The 18,457-nt window shown below is 40.6% G+C and overlaps 1 protein-coding gene across 1 annotated transcript in view; it reads right to left on the bottom strand.

The window, feature by feature from the left end:
- Nucleotides 1-18,457, bottom strand: part of LOC110501815 (nebulin-like) — a 102,651-nt gene that overhangs the window by 38,749 nt on the left and 45,445 nt on the right. The window contains 34 exon segments of the mRNA XM_036959230.1: nucleotides 713-817; nucleotides 1,070-1,177; nucleotides 2,104-2,211; nucleotides 2,424-2,531; nucleotides 2,978-3,082; nucleotides 3,308-3,412; nucleotides 3,845-4,042; nucleotides 4,169-4,282; nucleotides 4,508-4,615; nucleotides 4,719-4,823; nucleotides 4,948-5,052; nucleotides 5,439-5,543; nucleotides 6,537-6,734; nucleotides 9,331-9,441; nucleotides 9,831-9,938; nucleotides 10,133-10,237; nucleotides 10,664-10,768; nucleotides 10,925-11,029; nucleotides 11,879-12,190; nucleotides 13,020-13,127; nucleotides 13,335-13,436; nucleotides 13,632-13,730; nucleotides 13,938-14,042; nucleotides 14,763-15,074; nucleotides 15,175-15,282; nucleotides 15,516-15,620; nucleotides 15,821-16,024; nucleotides 16,173-16,484; nucleotides 16,574-16,681; nucleotides 16,876-16,980; nucleotides 17,131-17,334; nucleotides 17,472-17,783; nucleotides 17,917-18,024; nucleotides 18,181-18,285. Coding sequence (XP_036815125.1) covers nucleotides 713-817; nucleotides 1,070-1,177; nucleotides 2,104-2,211; nucleotides 2,424-2,531; nucleotides 2,978-3,082; nucleotides 3,308-3,412; nucleotides 3,845-4,042; nucleotides 4,169-4,282; nucleotides 4,508-4,615; nucleotides 4,719-4,823; nucleotides 4,948-5,052; nucleotides 5,439-5,543; nucleotides 6,537-6,734; nucleotides 9,331-9,441; nucleotides 9,831-9,938; nucleotides 10,133-10,237; nucleotides 10,664-10,768; nucleotides 10,925-11,029; nucleotides 11,879-12,190; nucleotides 13,020-13,127; nucleotides 13,335-13,436; nucleotides 13,632-13,730; nucleotides 13,938-14,042; nucleotides 14,763-15,074; nucleotides 15,175-15,282; nucleotides 15,516-15,620; nucleotides 15,821-16,024; nucleotides 16,173-16,484; nucleotides 16,574-16,681; nucleotides 16,876-16,980; nucleotides 17,131-17,334; nucleotides 17,472-17,783; nucleotides 17,917-18,024; nucleotides 18,181-18,285 — 4,815 coding nt within the window.

Raw genomic sequence — 18,457 nt, 5'->3', positions numbered from 1 at the left:
AACATCAATGACAATAGTAACAAACATCAATGAGCCATAGTAACAAACATCAATGAGCCATAGTAACAAACATCAATGAGCCATAGTAACACACATCAATGAGCCATAGTAACAAACATCAATGAGCCATAGTAACAAACATCAATGACAATAGTAACAAACATCAATGACAATAGTAACAAACATCAATGAGCCATAGTAACAAACATCAATGAGCCATAGTAACAAACATCAATGAGCCATAGTAACAAACATCAATGAGCCATAGTAACAAACATCAATGACAATAGTAACAAACATCAATGACAATAGTAACAAACATCAATGACAATAGTAACAAACATCAATGACAATAGTAACAAACATCAATGAGCCATAGTAACAAACATCAATGACAATAGTAACAAACATCAATGACAATAGTAACAAACATCAATGACAATAGTAACAAACATCAATGACAATAGTAACAAACATCAATGAGCCATAGTAACAAACATCAATGAGCCATAGTAACAAACATCAATGAGCCATAGTAACAAACATCAATGAGCCATAGTAACAAACATCAATGACAATAGTAACAAACATCAATGAGCCATAGTAACAAACATCAATGAGCCATAGTAACAAACATCAATGAGCCATGGTAACAAACATCAATGACAATAGTACAGGAGTGATAATGACAGGATGTCAAACGGTCACGTACGTCGCTGACGGCCTCCTGGGTCATCTTGACCTGTCTGATCTCGGGTGTGTCATAGGTGGTGTGGATCTTGCCCTTGCTCTTCTCATACAGCTCACGGTATAGACGCTGAGACAGACAGACAAACAGACAGAGAGAGAGAGAGAGGGGAAATAACATCACTACTACTACACCACAAAACAATCCTTTTAATAATGCCAACATACCAGAGTCTTTGACTCTTTGACTCTATAACGATTCAACATCTTTCAAGGGATTCATAACAAAAAAATATATAGATGGATCATCAATCAAATTTAATTATAATTATTATATTTTTCCAAATAGTGAGGGAAGAGTAGCAGACGTTTGTAATCCTACCGGGTTGGTGACCTTGTTGGCGTTCCTGATGTTGACGAAGCTGACACCTTCTGGATCCATGGTATAGTTTGTAGCCTTTGACTTTTCATAGTCATTCTTGTACTTCACCTACACAACAACACAATTCCACGAGTGAGGTACTACGATACAAATACAATATATTACCATTCTACAGTAACTACACATATAGGCTTCCTTTAATTCACCTACAGTAAACAACACAAGACTGTTCCTAGTGTAACTCCACTACATCCATCCAGTCATCCTACAGTACACAACACAAGACTGTTCCTAGTGTAACTCCACTACATCCATCCAGTCATCCTACAGTAAACAACACAAGACTGTTCCTAGTGTAACTCCACTACATCCATCCAGTCATCCTACAGTACACAACACAAGACTGTTCCTAGTGTAACTCCACCACATCCATCCAGTCATCCTACAGTACACAACACAAGACTGTTCCTAGTGTAACTCCACTACATTCATCCAGTCATCCTACAGTACACAACACAAGACTGTTCCTAGTGTAACTCCACTACATCCATCCAGTCATCCTACAGTACACAACACAAGACTGTTCCTAGTGTAACTCCACCACATCCATCCAGTCATCCTACAGTACACAACACAAGACTGTTCCTAGTGTAACTCCACCACATCCATCCAGTCATCCTACAGTACACAACACAATACCGTTCCTAGTGTAACTCCACTACATCCATCCAGTCATCCTACAGTACACAACACAAGACTGTTCCTAGTGTAACTCCACTACATCCATCCAGTCATCCTACAGTACACAACACAAGACTGTTCCTAGTGTAACTCCACCACATCCATCCAGTCATCCTACAGTACACAACACAACACTCCTACAGTATGTGCCTCTTATAACTGAAACTTTGCATCTGAATAGATTATTATTATTTTATTTTTTACAATGACCTCACGGAATTTGAATGGTTCATATTTTATACACAATGTAACAAATTGATGAACATTTGAAGAAAATAAAGTGTCTTTCTTACGCTGCTGGCAACAATGGAATTTTGTTTCGCCTGCTTCATGAGAGGATTGTCGTGGGGAAGAGAGTAGCCAGTGGGCATGGAGTTCTTGTTGGCCTCCTTGTACAAGTTCTGAAGAAAATAAGGAGAGGAGTAATCAGAAGAGGACATAAGATATGACAATCATCATAGAAATTACAGTCAGCGTTTATATCCAGAAACAGTTTGAGGGAGTAGTTACTATCGATGCATCTTTGAAGTTATGAGTGATGTATGCTTTGTAAGAGTGTACCTAAAGCAAGTAAATGATCAAAGAATATAAGTAAGAATTGAAAACATCTTACATCACTCTGGTTGAAGTTGGCCAGGCGTGCCCTCTCTGTATCCACGGTGACAGCGGGGGAGGAGTTAGTTCCCTTGACATTGGTGGCGTAGTCATTACGGTAGTGGAGCTGAGAACATGAGAGGATAGAGGACGAATAGGTGAGAACTTAATATGCTTCATCATTGAACTTGAACGATCTGGCCTTAATGTACATGCACTCTTGTAATCTCCACCCGGCACGGCCAGAAGAGCACTGGTCACCCCACAGAGCCTGGTTCCTATCTAGGTTTCTTCCTTGGTTCTTGCGTTTCTAGGGAGTTTTTCCTAACCAACATGTTTCTACATCTGCATTGCTTGCTATTTTGGGTTTTAGGCTGGGTTTCTGTATAAGCACTTTGTGACATCTACTGATGTAAATAGGGCTTTATAAATGCATTTGATTGATTGATTATTATGAAAATGATTTTAAGTCAACTTGAATTTGTTCTTAACTGACTCGTCTGATTAAATAAGGGTGAAATAAAACATTAAGATGGTGATATAGAAGTAAGAAGCTTTAGTGACAGTACTCACATCGCTCAGGTTCTGAGAACTCAGTTTTGCAGTCTCATAGGTAGGAGTGTCGATGACCACAGAGTAATCCTTGAACGCCTCAATGCCCTTGGCTCTGTACTTGTTCTGGAAGACAAGAACAAACATACAAATACATCCACATCTTTGTCCACATCTGTGGGGTTAATCCGATTCCTACAGTCATTAGATTAGGAGAGGAGGAGAGGAGAGGAGAGGATAGGAGAGGAGAGGAGAGGAGAGGATAGGATAGGAGAGGAGAGGAGAGGAGAGTAGGAGAGGAGAGGAGAGAGATTAAGAAAGATAGGTGAGAGGCATGCGGAGGGAGCATACATCGCTCTGCAGTTTGTCAGCAGCCTTGACTCGCAGGATCTCAGGGGTGTCCCAGGCATAGCAGCCAATTCCCCTCAGCCAGGTCAGGTCCTCCTTGTAGAAGATCTGGTGAGTTACAGGAAATATCAGTTAATGAAGTCATAATGACAAGCAAGAGGAAGTACAGAATTAATGCACTATAACTTAGAACTACATAACATAATGAACCACACACATATAACTGTTAGTTTAGAAGTCATTTCCAATAGTAGTTACTTTGTCTGACACATTCTACCAGATCGTAAATGAATGACTACACACCAGAAAATAAAATGACACTAGGTCTTCCTGAAGAACATTTTTTTTAATATATAAAAAATATGATATATTTGATTTGAAAATAATATTGTTTATAATAAGTAAGAATAACACATTTTATTAAATCTAATAATTTAACTTCACATGACACTGTGATTAAATGCAATGTGAAATTCCAATAAATGCAGTTTTCCACATTAAAAAAAGTGTATTGAAATATGAATTGTTCAGATGACTCACGTCGCTGAGCTGCTCGTTGACCTTGCGTGCCTGGACGTACACCTGCATATCAGGCATACAGATCCACTGGTGCAGGTGCTTCCTGTAACCGATCTCACTGACATAGTTCTGGGTTTGACGGGCTGAGAGGACATCTAGCATATCTGGGGGGATGTGGTTCTTTGCCTTGGTCTTTTCATAGTCCGCCTTGTACAAGCGCTATACGTAGGGAGGGTACATAAACCATTAGGTGTGTCTACATTTCTATCGGTTTAAGATCAATGTGTTTGACTGCCATATGGAAAGAGTAAAGAGGTGATCATGAAAAAAGGCAACAAGACTCACGTCAAGACCCATCTTTCCAGCTTTGAGGCAGCGGAGAGTTTGTGGGTCGTCCTCGAGGGACTTGGGCAGGGTGTAGAGGGACTTGAACTTCTCATAATCCTCCCTGTATTTAACCTATAGGGGAGGGGATCATATGGGTTGCTTTGAGTAGAAGATTTAACAATGTACATGCTACTTTTATGTATGCGATTACTGATAAACCAAATGAATGACATTGAATCTTAGGGATCCAAAACAACAACATGAAACAAATGATGAATTCTCAATAAAGAGCATCAAAAGTTAAAAAACGTATTGGACTACAAAAGGGTTTTAAGTTGGGTGATATGTTGAACTCACATTGCTGAGGATGACCTTCTGTTGTTTGGCGTGTTTCAGGGCGTGGGAGTCTGATGGCAGCGTGTAATCCTTAGCCTTGATCTTGTCCCAGGCAGATGTATATGCTTTCTAGATGACACAAAAAGAAAGATACACATTCTAAATACAGCATTTAAAATCCTAATAGGTAATTTGGAGACATAGTGTCTGTCTACAGTAGAGCCACACTCACGGTGCTGTAGATGTCCTTGAGGTTGGCATTGTGTGCATAGTCATAGGTATCCAGAATTGTGGTATAGACATGCTTGTCTTTGTGGTAAGCCTCCCTATAGTTCAGCTGTGGAGATAAAGAGCATATGTTTTGATACAAAGCAGATTTTAAACATTTTTATACTATTAGAAGAATTGTGTAGTATGATGCAGTATAGTATAGATTTCTGTATAGTACATCTGACACTCACATCACTGGCCCAGGTGTGACCCAGGAGAGCAGTCACATAGATAGGGGTGTCTGTCACGATGGAGTAGTTGTTGAATTCCTTCTTACCCTCCTCCTTGTACTTGAGCTGTGAGAAAACAAATGCAGAAGCCACGTGGTCACGTGTGGCTCAGTTGGTGAGAGCAAGGTGCTTGCAATGCCAGGGTTGTGTGTTCAATTCCCATGGGGGACCAGTATGAACATGTATTTTTTTACTTATTTGTAAAGTATGTCTTGACTCACTACTGTAAGTCAATCTAGATAAAAGCTTCTGCGAAATGACTAAAATGTAATAGTCTCCACGCAGGAATATAACTTTTTAAATAGTCTCTTATCACTATTATGATAAAATATACTATTTATTTAGTATTTATGATGGACTGGTAGTCAATCATTAACAAACAAAAGACTAGGGGAGTCATTGGTATAAATGACAGTAAGTGTGACAGAGGTGACGTCTCTCTTTGTACTCACTTCGCTCTGCAGCAGGTAGGCATTCTTGGCACGGACAAGCTCAGGTGTGTCCCAAACATAGCAACCAATTCCTTTTGTATAGTTCAGGTCATCTTTGTAGTACACCTAGCAGATCGATAGACAATACCACAACGCAGAGATCAGATCAGTTGGATTTAATGGGATTTTACAAATACTGTGATAGTGTACGGTAGTGTAGCTAACTAAGGACAGCAGAGGGATGAGGAACAGACGAGCCGACATTATTATTACTTCTATTTGTTTCTTAATTAAATACAGCATGTCATTGTATTGTTTTTAAACGAACAAAATTGTAATATATATATATATATATATATATATATATATATATATATATATATATATATATATATATATATATATACACACACACTGAACAAAAATATAAACGCAACATGCAACAATTTCAAAGATTTTACTGAGTTTACTAAATTCATTAGGTCCTAATCTATGTATTTTGCATGACTGGGCAGGGGTATAGCCATGGGTGGGTCTGAGAGGATTTAGCCACCCCGACAGACAATCCTGTGGGTAAAGAAGCCCTATGCGGAGGTCCTGGGCTGGACCTGGTACGTGGTCCTGGCACGTGGTCTGTAGTTGTGAAGCCGGTTGGACATACTGCCAAATTCTCTAAAATGACATTGGAAGCAGCTTATGGTAGAGAAATTAACATTACATTCTCTGGCAACAGCTCTTGTCGACATTCCTGCAGCCAGCATGCCCATTGCATGCTCCCTCAAAACTTGAGACATCTGTGGCATTGTGTTATGTGACAAGACTGCATATTTTTAAAGTAGCCTTTTATTGTCCCCAGCACAAGGTGCACCTGTGTAATGATCATGCTGTTTAATCAGCTTGTTGATATGCCACACCTGTCAGGTGGATGAATTATCTTGGCAAAGGAGAAATGCTCACCAATAGGGATGCAAACAAAGTTGTGCACAACATTTTAGAGAAATAAGCTTTTTGTGCGTATGAAACATTTCATGGGACCAACACTTTACAAGTTTTTTTGTTCAGTGTATTTTTTTACTTATTTGTAAAGTATGTCTTGAACATGTGCGAAATACAACATACATCACTCAGGATCTCATTGTTCTTGCGGGCTCTGAGAATGTCCTGCTGGTCGGGGTGGCAGGTCCAGTTGTGCAGCAAGGTGCGATACAGCACGTCACTGAGCATGTCCTGGCACCTCTTAGCCACCATGTTGGGAATGATGTCAGCGGGGATGTGGTTCTTGGTCTTGTTGGTATTATACTCCTTCTGGTAATTCCTCTGGAAGAAAGAACAGGGCACTGTGTTCAGATCTCCAGATACGTGGATTATTTTCAAATCCAAAATATAATCAAATCAAATCAAATGAAAGCATATTTGTCACATGCACAGGATAAACGTGGTGCACAGAGTACAATGAAATGCATACCTGCAGGTTCACCTCTCAACATTGCAACAACAAAATAAGATTAGAAGTAAGTAAAGCATATTCAATCAAATAAAATAACAAATAAGTAGGAGAACCTGACAGAACTAAACATATGAATAAGAAAGTATATCTAAGGAGTAAATATGGCATATTCCAACAGAGTACTTTTATTTATACAGGTAGATTTAAGAACAAATTCTTAATGACGACCTTCTGTTGTTTCATTGTATCTTTGGCGACTGGAGCGACTGGATTATCATGTGTGCGATTTACTAGATTATACTGTGTAAGTGATATCTTAATATATGTGAACATACCATTTAAAAAAAAAATTGAACCTTTATTTAACTAGGCAAGTCAGTCAACAACAAATTCTTATTTACAATGACAGCCTACAGGGGAACAGTGGGTTAACTGCCCTGCCTTTTTCAGGGGCAGAGTGACAGATTTTTACCTTGTCAGTTCGGGGATTCGATCCAGCAACTTTTCAGTGACTGGTCCAACGCTCTAATCACTAGGCTACCTGCCGCCCTGAATATGCAGCAGCATCATATTTTACTAGATATACTATAGATATACTATACTATAGATATACTATACTATAGATATACTATAGATATACTGTAGATATACTGTAGTATTATAGTTGTATCATATCTTACTAGATATGCTGTAGATATATAATTATAGCGGTATTATATTTTACTAGATAGACTGTAGATATACTGTAGAAATACTATAATATTATAGCATTATCATATCTTACTAGATATACTGTAGATGTACTATAGTATAATAGCAGTATTTTATTTATTAGGTATACTGTAGAAACAGTGACTTCGGAAAGTATTCAGACCCCTTGACGTTTTCCACATTTTGTTAGGTTACAGCCTTATTCTAAAATTGATTAAATAGTTTTTTTCACTCATCAATCTACACACAATACCCCATAATGACAAAGCAAAAAACGTTTTTTTTCGAAATTTTTACATATTTATTAAACCTGAAATATCACATTCACATAAATATTCAGACCCTTTACTCAGCACTTTGTGGAAGCACCTTTGGCAGCGATTACAGCCTTGAGTCTTCTTGGGTATGATGCTACAAGCTTGGCACAGCTGTATTTGGAAAGTTTCTCCCATTCTTCTCTGCAGATCATCTCAATAGGGAGTGTTGGTGCCCAGCTATTTTCAGGTCTCTCCAGAGATGTTACTGTAGATCGGGTTCAAGTCCAGGCTCTGGCTGGGCCACTCAAGGACATTCAGAGACTTGTCCCGTAGCCACTCCTGCGTTGTCTTGGCTGTGTGCATAGGGTCGTTGTCCTGATGGAAGGTGAACCTTCGCCCCAGTCAGAGGTCCTGAGTGCACTGGAGCAGGTTTTCATCAAGGATCTCTCTGTACTTTGCGGCGTTCATCTTTGCCTCGATCCTGACTAGTCTCCCAGTCCCTGCCGCTGAAAAACATCCTCACAGCATGATGCTGCCACCACCATGTTTCACCATGTATTGTGCCTTTTTACTGAGTGGCTTCCATCTGGCCACTCTACCATAAAGGCCTTATTGGTGGTGCTCTGGAGCTCTGTCAGAGTGACCACCGGGTTCTTGGTCACCTCCCTGACCAAGGCCCTTCTCCCCTGTTTGCTCAGTTTGGCTGGATGGCCAGCTCTAAGGAAGAGTCTTGGTGGTTCCAAACTTCTTCCATTTAATAATGTTTGAGGCCACTGTGTTCTTGAGGTCCTTCAATGCATCAGCAATGTTTTGCTACCCTTCCCCAGATCTGTGCCTCGATACAATCCTGTCTCGGAGCTCTACGGACAATTCCTCATGGCTTGTTTTTTCCTCTGACATGCACTGTCAATTGTGGAACCTTACATAGACAGGTGTGTGCCTTTTCAAATCATGTCCAATCAATTTACCACAGGTGGACTCCAATCAAGTTGTAGAAACATCTCAAGGATGATGAATGGAAACAGGCACCTGAGCTCCATTTCAAGTCTCATAGCAAAGGGTCTGAATAAGGTATTTCAGATATATTGTTTTGCAAAAATATCTTAAAACCTGTTTCACTTTGTCATTACGGGGTATTGTGTGTAGATTGATGAGGATTTTTTTTTGGTTAATCCATTTTAGAATAAGGCTGTAACGTAACAAAATGTGGAAAATGTCAGGGGGTCTGAATACTTTCCGAAGGCACTGTATACTATAGTATGAAAAACTATAGCCCATAAAATTGTCAGAGACTCCAGTCACCCAAGTCATAGACTGTCTCCTCTGCTCTGCTACTGCACGGCAAGCTGTACCCGAGCGCCAAGTCTAGGACCAAAAGGCTCCTTAACAGCTTCTAACCCCAAGCCATAAGACTGCTGAACAATTAATCAAATGGCCACCGGACTATTACATATATCTACAGACTGTAGATAATATCTTACAGACTGTAATATCTTACCAGGCCCTTCTGTTTCTCCTGTTCTCCACAGCGCATCACCTCAGGGAAGTCCACCAGGGTGCCAGCCAGGTAGTGGCCCTTGGCCTTCTCATGGGCATCATGGTACTTAACCTGAAATGTTTCAGTTTCAAAGAAAGAAAAAAATGTCATCATCGATAGCAGAGAGCAAAGCCCTTTGTTGATACAGGAAGTATACATAGCACAGCACAGTGGACAAACAATCTCTGCTATATTTACATGTTTTGCGTCTGCTTCTGTTGCCACAGCAACATATGCAACCACTAGCAATTACTAATTGATATGATCAAACTGACACACATTTAACACATTTTAAGAAATCCAATATATTACCAACTATTCTGACTAGATTTAATAGTACTAAAGTCACATGTCAGTTGCACTTTAATTATTATGTATATTTAATAGTAATAATCATCATATTCTTTCCTGTTAATCATATTTGTATTGTTGGTTGTCAAGAGACTATAAATTAGACTCACATCGCTGACAATCTCCCTGGTCTTCTTGGCTCCGACTACAGGGATGTAATGGGCGTCCAGCTGGTAACCAGTGGCTTTGCTTTCATCCCAGGGCAGTTTGTAGTATTTCTACAAATGACCACAAAACAATCCACAATGTAAACATTGTTTCAGACATGTATTTATTTTGTATAACATAGAAATAATAAAATGTATTAATTATTATCTACATTATTAAAATGATATTTTGTATTTAAAATTAGACATTTATGCAGATAGGACTTTGTCTTCACAGAAACACCTATGGATGTAGAGTACTTTACCTCACTGATGACCTTGGCGACCTCTCTGCTATGGGCCAGCTGGGGTGTGTCCTCTGAGCCGATATACTGGCCCTTCTCTGCATTGAAGGTCTCCTTGTATTTCAGCTTTACAACAGAAGGACATATAGGCACAGGTCATGATCCATTTGAAGGATCCCGCTTAACACAATGTCCTCACATGTTTCTCTGAGGTATGGGTCAAAGGCTATCTGAAGGTAGGTACTCTATCCTACCAGGGTTGCTTTCAAATAATACTTTGAAACAGTGGAAATGTGCATCCAAAAAAAAGGGGAATATATATACAATGCCATTGTCAAGTATTTGCCTCCTTTTTTTGTAATTTATAAACTCAGGTTCACTTTATTTAATATTATGTTTTGGTTGAAGATCTGATAACATTCAAAGATTAAAAAAAATTCAAAAATAGAGAAATTCAGAAAGGTGTCAAATACTTTTTCATGGCCTGTAGTTGTTTTACTTTTAGTAAACTTAGCTAAGATAAATTCTAAAGTAGTAAATTAATTCATTCACATCACTGAGGTTAAAAGCATTGATGGTGGCCAGGATATGCTCAGGACGATCCACGATGTGTGTGTATTTGGCAAAGTTGTCTTTGGCATCCTTCTTGTAAAGCCTCTGCAAAAAGACATTAGAGAGAGAGAAAGACATGGTAAGAATTCTCTGAAGGGTAGCAAACACATACAGTACTAATGACAGAGATGTGAGGAGCAGAATGTGCCCAATGAAACCTAGAACCACACCAACAGCTTGGATACAGATAAAGGAACCTACCTCGTTCATGATCTTCTGGGCATTCCTGACTTTGACGTGATCGACAGAATCGGCAGCAACCCATCCACATCCACGGAGCCATTCCAAATCGGACTTGTAGACAACCTGCATACAGACAGAGGAGAGAGACAAACAATCATTTTACCTAGAGGTATAAAAGGGGTGTGGGGGAGAGAGAGGGGGGGAAGAGAGAGAGAGAGAGAGAGAGAGAGAGGAGAGAGGGGGGGAGAGGTAGCGAGAGAGAGAGAGAGAGAGAGATAGAGGGGGTGGAGAGAGAGGGAGAGGGGGAGAGAGAAAGAGAGAGAGATAGGGGGGAGGGAGAGAAAGGGATAGAGATGTACACAGTACAAAACATTAGGAACACCTTCCTAATATTGAGTTGTACCCCCATTTTGCCCTCAGAACAGCGTCAATTCATCGAGGGGAATGGGCTCTACAAGGTGTTGAAGTGTTCAACAGGGATGCTGGCCCATGTTGACTCCAATGCTTCCCACAGGTGTGTCAAATTGGCTGGATGGCCTTTGTGTGGTGGACCATTCTTGATACACAAGGGAAAATGTTGCGTGTGAAAAACCCAGCAGCATTGCAGTTCTTGACACACTCAAACCAGTGCTCCTGGCACCTACTACCATACCCCGTTCAAACGCACTTTAATATTTTGTCATGCCCATTCACCCTCTGAATGGCATATATACACAATCCATGTCCCAATTGTCTGAAGGCTTAAAAATGTATATTTAACCTGTCTCCTCCCCTTCATCTACACTGATTGAAGTGGATTTAACAAGTGACCTCAACAAGGGATCAGATTCAACTGGTCAGTCTATGTCATGGAAAGAGCAGGTGTTCCTAATGTTTTGTACACTCAGTGTATATGTATCCTGGAAGCCCTAAAGCATACTGGACATACTGTAATTGTTAAGTTGTGTCAGGTAGGCTTATCGATCTACTCACGTCACTCTGAAGGTCGTAGGCTTTGCGGGCCTGTGTGACATCAGTGGAGTCTGGCAGACAGGTCCAGTTATGTAGACGAGTCCTGTAGTGGTCGTCATTGACCTGGAACTGGCATTTCTTGGCCAGCTCAAAGGACAACATGTCCACTGGCAGATGGAACTTGGTCTTGGACTTGTTGAAGTCCTTCTTGTACAGAGCATCACTGGCAATCTTGGCTGAGTTCAGAGCCAGCACGAGCAGAGGGTCATCCTCGACGCAGCGGGCACCAATGTGGTGGCCAGCCTGCTTGCGATATTCGGTCTTGTATTTGTGCTGTGAAAGAGACACGTAAAGTATGAAAGTGTGCCTTACTGAGTTGCAATTGAATTGACTGTTTATTTATACATACAGAGACTGCAATAGAGATCTAAGCATTTAGAAGTAAAACGGCACTGAGACAATGGATATGTTGAGTCACTTACACACTCCACAGGATATTAAGATAATGGATATGTTGAGTCACTTACACACTCCACAGGATATTAAGATAATGGATATGTTGAGTCACTTACACACTCCACAGGATATTAAGATAATGGATATGTTGAGTCACTTACACTCCACAGGATATTAAGATAATGGATATGTTGAGTCACTTACACACTCCACAGGATATTAAGATAATGGATATGTTGAGTCACTTACACACTCCACAGGATATTAAGATAATGGATATGTTGAGTCACTTACACACTCCACAGGATATTAAGATAATAGATATGTTGAGTCACTTACACACTCCACAGGATATTAAGATAATGGATATGTTGAGTCACTTACACACTCCACAGGATATTAAGATAATGGATATGTTGAGTCACTTACACACTCCACAGGATATTAAGATAATGGATATGTTGAGTCACTTACACACTCCACAGGATATTAAGATAATGGATATGTTGAGTCACTTACACACTCCACAGGATATTAAGATAATGGATATGTTGAGTCACTTACACACTCCACAGGACATTAAGAACATAATGTCGTCAATGTTATCTTTACTGGGAGTGAACGGACAATACTGTTCCATTACATTTAGATGAGATCAGTATCAATGACAACCTGTTGAAATAAAGGAAAACACTGTGATACTCACGTCACTCTGGACTTTATTGTTGTGGATGCACTGCTTGATGGGAACAGCATCTCCGGGCATGAAGAAGCCGGTAGCTTTGACCTTATCCCAGTCCTTGGTGTATAGTTTCTGTGAACAGGAAGATAGATAGGAACAGAGATTACAGAGTGTAATACACTACATGTATTAGGAGCATGTTCTTATGTTTTTCTTTCTTATTTATTTCTAAATGGAAAGTGGAATTCCCCTCTACCTTCATTATTCAGACTGGCAAAGGCACTTTGAGCATTTCAAATGTCTGAGAACTCTGATGTAAAGAAAGAAAAGGTATCTTACCGGATGGAGATTCTTGGCCACCTCTCTTGCTGTTGCCAATCCTGGGGTGTCTGTGACCGTGTACTTAGTCTTCTCTGTGTGCCACAGTGCACGGTAATTAGCCTGCACAAAAAAAACAACACAAAAGCAATTGATTAGTATTGTACTTAATGACTACTGTTCTTGTTGCTTCAACAGTCCAATGTTTTTTTCCTTCATTGTGATACCTTATTATCCACAAAATGTGAGAAGTTTCAAAAACATTGTGATTCTTTCATGTGTTATAACATGTCAAAATTGTCCCATGTCCCGACCCACCTCATTGAGGATCTCTGCAGCGTTCTTGGCGCAAACCATGTCTATTCTGTCCACAGGAGCTGTGAACTTCTGCTGATCCAACTTGACACGGTAGCCTCTCTGCACGACAACATAAACAATTTCTACATCAACAACAACAGTCAAACCAAAATCAACCATCAATACATGTCATTAAATGTTAACCTGTTTCAGTCCACAAATAAAATAAATCTAGCAGATGACACACTTGCATTATTACTATATACTATCATATTATTATGTATATATAATTATTATTACATATATTATATGTTTTAAATGACTTACGTCCGCCAGGACCGCTTGGGCGTGTTTCACTTTCAACACCTCCACAGACTCATGGGGGTTCCAACCACATCCCCTGAGCCACTCCAGATCAGCCTTGTACACCGCCTGGGAGAAGACAACAGGGTGTTTGTATTGGCATAGGGGTCAATGTGTCACTAAACACTGATAGCCTTTCCCAAATATCAATGAACAGAGGGTTAAAATCAACAAAGATATATGGGGTGAGGATGTCCCTGAAATACTTTGAGGTGAACACAGCATATACAACATATTATCATAAGCAACTAATTACAATTTCACACAGGGATAAAAAAAAAGGGATGCAAAGTATTTATTAGTATTTATTTTATTAGTATTGTAGAGCAGCCCAGCCCCTGAAGTGACTCTTTACACTGTATGGAATACTTTCCTTTGTGTTGTCTTAGGAATGCTGCATCTCTCTCTCTCTCATCATCCCTAAAATATACCTTGTATACCTTCTCTTGCTCGTTAATGCTTTTTTAACTTAAGTGCATGCCTTGTATAATGTATCGTTCATTTGACAAAGTAATTAGAAACACATTTAGAATTCCATTGTCAGACCTTTCTTGATTGCCTATTATTGTAACTCAACTATAGTCTCCTGCTTATTGGTAAATCATCATTGTGGGGTCAGATATTCAGTTTAATAGACTTTGATTATATTAGTTTCAGTCTTATTATGGGTTGCATGTGAGGTGTATACAATATGCATTTATATAAAATATTACCCCACTACAGGATCCCTATTAACAGTTGTAAAAGCAGAAGCTACTCTTCCTTGTGTCCAAATATGGTAAAACTCACATCGCTCTGCAGATCATAGGTTTTCCTGGCCTGGACGACATCAGTGGAGTCTGGCAGACAGGTCCAGTTGTGCAGGTGAGTTCTGTAGTTGAAGTCGTTAACCTGGACCTGGCATTTCTTGGCCAGTTCAATGGTCAGCATGTCCACTGGGAGGTGGAACTTGGTCTTGGACTTGTTGAAGTCCTTCTTGTACAGAGCATCACTGGCAATCTTCGCTGAGTTCATAGCCAACATGATCAGAGGGTCTTCCTCGACACAGCGGGCTCCAATGTGGTGGCCAACCTGCTTGCGGTAGCCCTCGTGGTATTTGTACTGAGGGAAAAAAAGGAGGATCAGAGAGTTAATTCCACTTACTCCATTGAATCAAGTGACCTAAATGAAATGGACGCCGACTTCAGTCATTTTCTCTTACGTCGCTGATGATGTCTCTAGATTTTCTGGCCTTCAGCACAGCGATGGCGTCCTCCTTGATGTGGTATCCCTTAGCCTTGTCGGCATCCCAATCCTTAGTGTATAGTTTCTGTGAAATGGAAAGATCATTGAGTTGGTAAGTCAAATAATAATATCTGGGCATGCTGTTATGTGATTATAAACAAAACATGTCTACAGGTTTCTTTATTTGTGTATCTGAGTCAATGTCATTATATTGTTGTTGACTGAATCTGTTGACTGCACATACAATAAATAAGACAAAGGACACATCCAAAGTATGTGCCTTGGCAGTGTGCAAAGCGTTCAGTGAAGCAGACTTACATTGCTGATGGCGATAGCATTAGCCTTGGACAGCACCAGAGAAGGAAGGTCATTGTTCAGGTGGATATTGGTCTTCTCAGTATCCCAAACCTCTCTATATTTCCTCTGTGAAAAGCAACAAACACACACAATCAAAGAGTTAATGATAAATCCAACCACTGTTATCGCAGACTAGATCTATATTTCACAAAATGTCTATCTCTGCAGTTACCAGAAATGCTTTTTTACAAAGAGACCAAGATAACAGGTCAGGTTTGGTTACTTCAATAGAAGGACACTTCAATGGCTAAAAGCTAAGTACTCACATCACTGAGGATCTCAGCGTTCTGCTTCGACAGGACAACCTCTGGAGAGTCAACAACACTGGTGAACTTGATAGAGCTGGGGGGCTGGCGGTACAGCCTTTCGTTTAGGATGGTTTGGCCATTTTTAGCCTTAATGACATCCACAGAACCCTGGGGCAACCAGCCGCACCCTCTGAGCCACTCCAGATCAGCCCTGTACACAGCCTGGAAGGAAGGAACCATGGTTCAGGTAAAGTAATTACTCCTTGTGGGATAGTAGTGCAATAGTTGTTTGAACTTCAATGGTTGGTAGGTAGCGTAAGGAGCCAGTGATAGCCAAAACGGATTGGACCATGATTCTCTGTGTACTTACGTCACTATGCAGAGAGTAGACCTTCCTGGCGCGGACAACATCAGTGTTGTCTGGCATGCAGGTCCAGTTGTGCAGTTTAGTTCTGTAGGTGAATTCTTGGATCTGGAACTGGCTTTTCTTGGCCAAGTCGACGGACATCATGTCAAGTGGAATGCTGAACTTGGTCTTGGTGAGGTGGAAGTCCTTCTTGTAGTTAATATCACTGGAGATCCTGGCTGCATTGGCGGCCAGCACAAGCAGAGGGTCATCCTCAACGCACTGGGCTCCAATATGGTGGCCACACTGATTGCGGAAGCCGGCCTTGTACTTGTACTGAAAAAAGAGAGGACTAGCTAAGTATTGTGTTGTTTTTTATGATGGCTGCCTATGCTCGTTCAGAGGAGATGGATATACAAACTTACATCACTGATGATCTCTCTGCTCTTCTTGGCATGTTGGACAGCAATGGCATCCTTATCCAGGTGATATCCCTGTCCGATCATCTCGTCAAATCCCTCACGGTAGAGTTTCTGAAATAACACCATTATATATTTAGTGCCCTCATTCGAAGGTACTGTGATTCATTTCTTAAAAATATGATGTGAAATAAATTGAAGCCGTTGAGAGAGTCATGTAGAGACGTAGCTATAGAGAAACAGATACAACTACATCAACTTGAGTAAATGGAAACAGCTTGAAGGCGTGCAAAGTAAGAAAGACCTACGTTGCTGATGGTGATCGCGTTGGCCTTGGCCAGCACAAGTTCTGGAAGCTCATTGCCGACGTGGATTTGGACCTTATCGGCCTCCCACTGTTGAACGTACTGGTGCTGAAACATAAGAAAACAACGGCAATGTTATAAGAAAATAATGTATCTCACTATTTTTAATATTAGTCTCTGCATCCTGTGAATCTGAATGTACAGTATGTATACCTGAGTTCAATCTCCCTCCACTCTAGAAAGAAAGAGGCACATTACCTTGTCCATTATCTGGGCATTGGCCGTAGCCAAAGCATAAGGCATGTCTTCGGTTGTGGCGGTAAACTTGAAATTGCTTGGGTGCTCGCGATATTTCCTCTCGCTCAGGATCTCGGCGGCCTTCTTGGCTTTCTCAACGTCGATCGAGCCAATAGGGACCCAGCCAGTGCCTTTGAGCCATTCCATATCAGCCCTGTACACAGCCTGGTTTTATATGGGAGCAGCAGAGGGAAAACAATTTGTTAAGAAAGTACATTTCGAAGGTATAATGTTTGTCTTGTCCTGAAATGATAGGTGAGGCCCCCCCTCATAACCTTAATGAGTGTTCATATTCTACTTACGTCACTATGCAAAGCGTAGACCTTCCTGGCCTGGACGACATCACTGGAGTCTGGCAGACAGGTCCAGTTGTGCAGGCGAGTCCTGTAGTTGAAATCATTGACCTGCATCTGGCATTTCTTGGCCAATTCAATGGTCAGCATGTCCACTGGGAGGTGGAACTTGGTCTTGGACTGGTGGAAGTCCTTCTTGTACAGAGCATCACTGGCAATCTTGGCTGAGTTCATAGCCAGCATGATCAGAGGGTCTTCCTCGACACAGCGGGCTCCAATGTGGTGGCCAACCTGCTCGCTGTAGCCAGCCTTGTACTTGACCTAAATGGAAGCAAAAATGTATATACACTTGTACTTTAAGTCAACATCACATACATGATGATAATATATTTGCATCAACTCTTGACATTTTTCAAATAATGTGAAAAAAAGATGGAAAATATCCAGCACTCACGTCACTTATGATCTCTCTACCATGCTTGGCAGCTTTGATGGCGATGCAATCGCTTTTCAGGTTATAGCCCTTCCTGTACAACTCCTCTAATTCAGCTTTGTAGAGTTTCTGAAAAGGTATATAGGGACACAGCTTAGAAACAGAGCCAACACATTATTAAGAATCACTAGAACTTTACTAGAGCTTCAGAGGAAGTCTTAGGTTACACAACATTTATTGAATGTGTAGTAATGTATGTAGTGAAGGAAGCAAGAGGGAGCTTACGTTGCTATTGTTGATCGCATTGGCCTTGGCCAGCACAAGTTCTGGAAGCTCATTGCCGACGTGGATTTTGATCTTATCAACATCCCATTGTGCAACATAGTTGCCCTGAAATAGGAGAAAAAACATGATTATGCTATGAGAAAATATGAATAAGGTATGGGATTTTAACTGCGCATTTGTCAGACCCAAGGACCTTGAAAATAGCTACCAGAAATGCAAGACTGACCATCTAAACCACTGATCTGAGTGAAAGACATTGTTACAAAATAATCTATGT

Source organism: Oncorhynchus mykiss, chromosome 22, assembly GCF_013265735.2.
Source record: "Oncorhynchus mykiss isolate Arlee chromosome 22, USDA_OmykA_1.1, whole genome shotgun sequence".
Lineage (NCBI taxonomy): Eukaryota > Metazoa > Chordata > Actinopteri > Salmoniformes > Salmonidae > Oncorhynchus > Oncorhynchus mykiss.
Note: the sequence above shows the minus strand (reverse complement) of the source record. Positions and strands in the feature narration are given on the sequence as shown.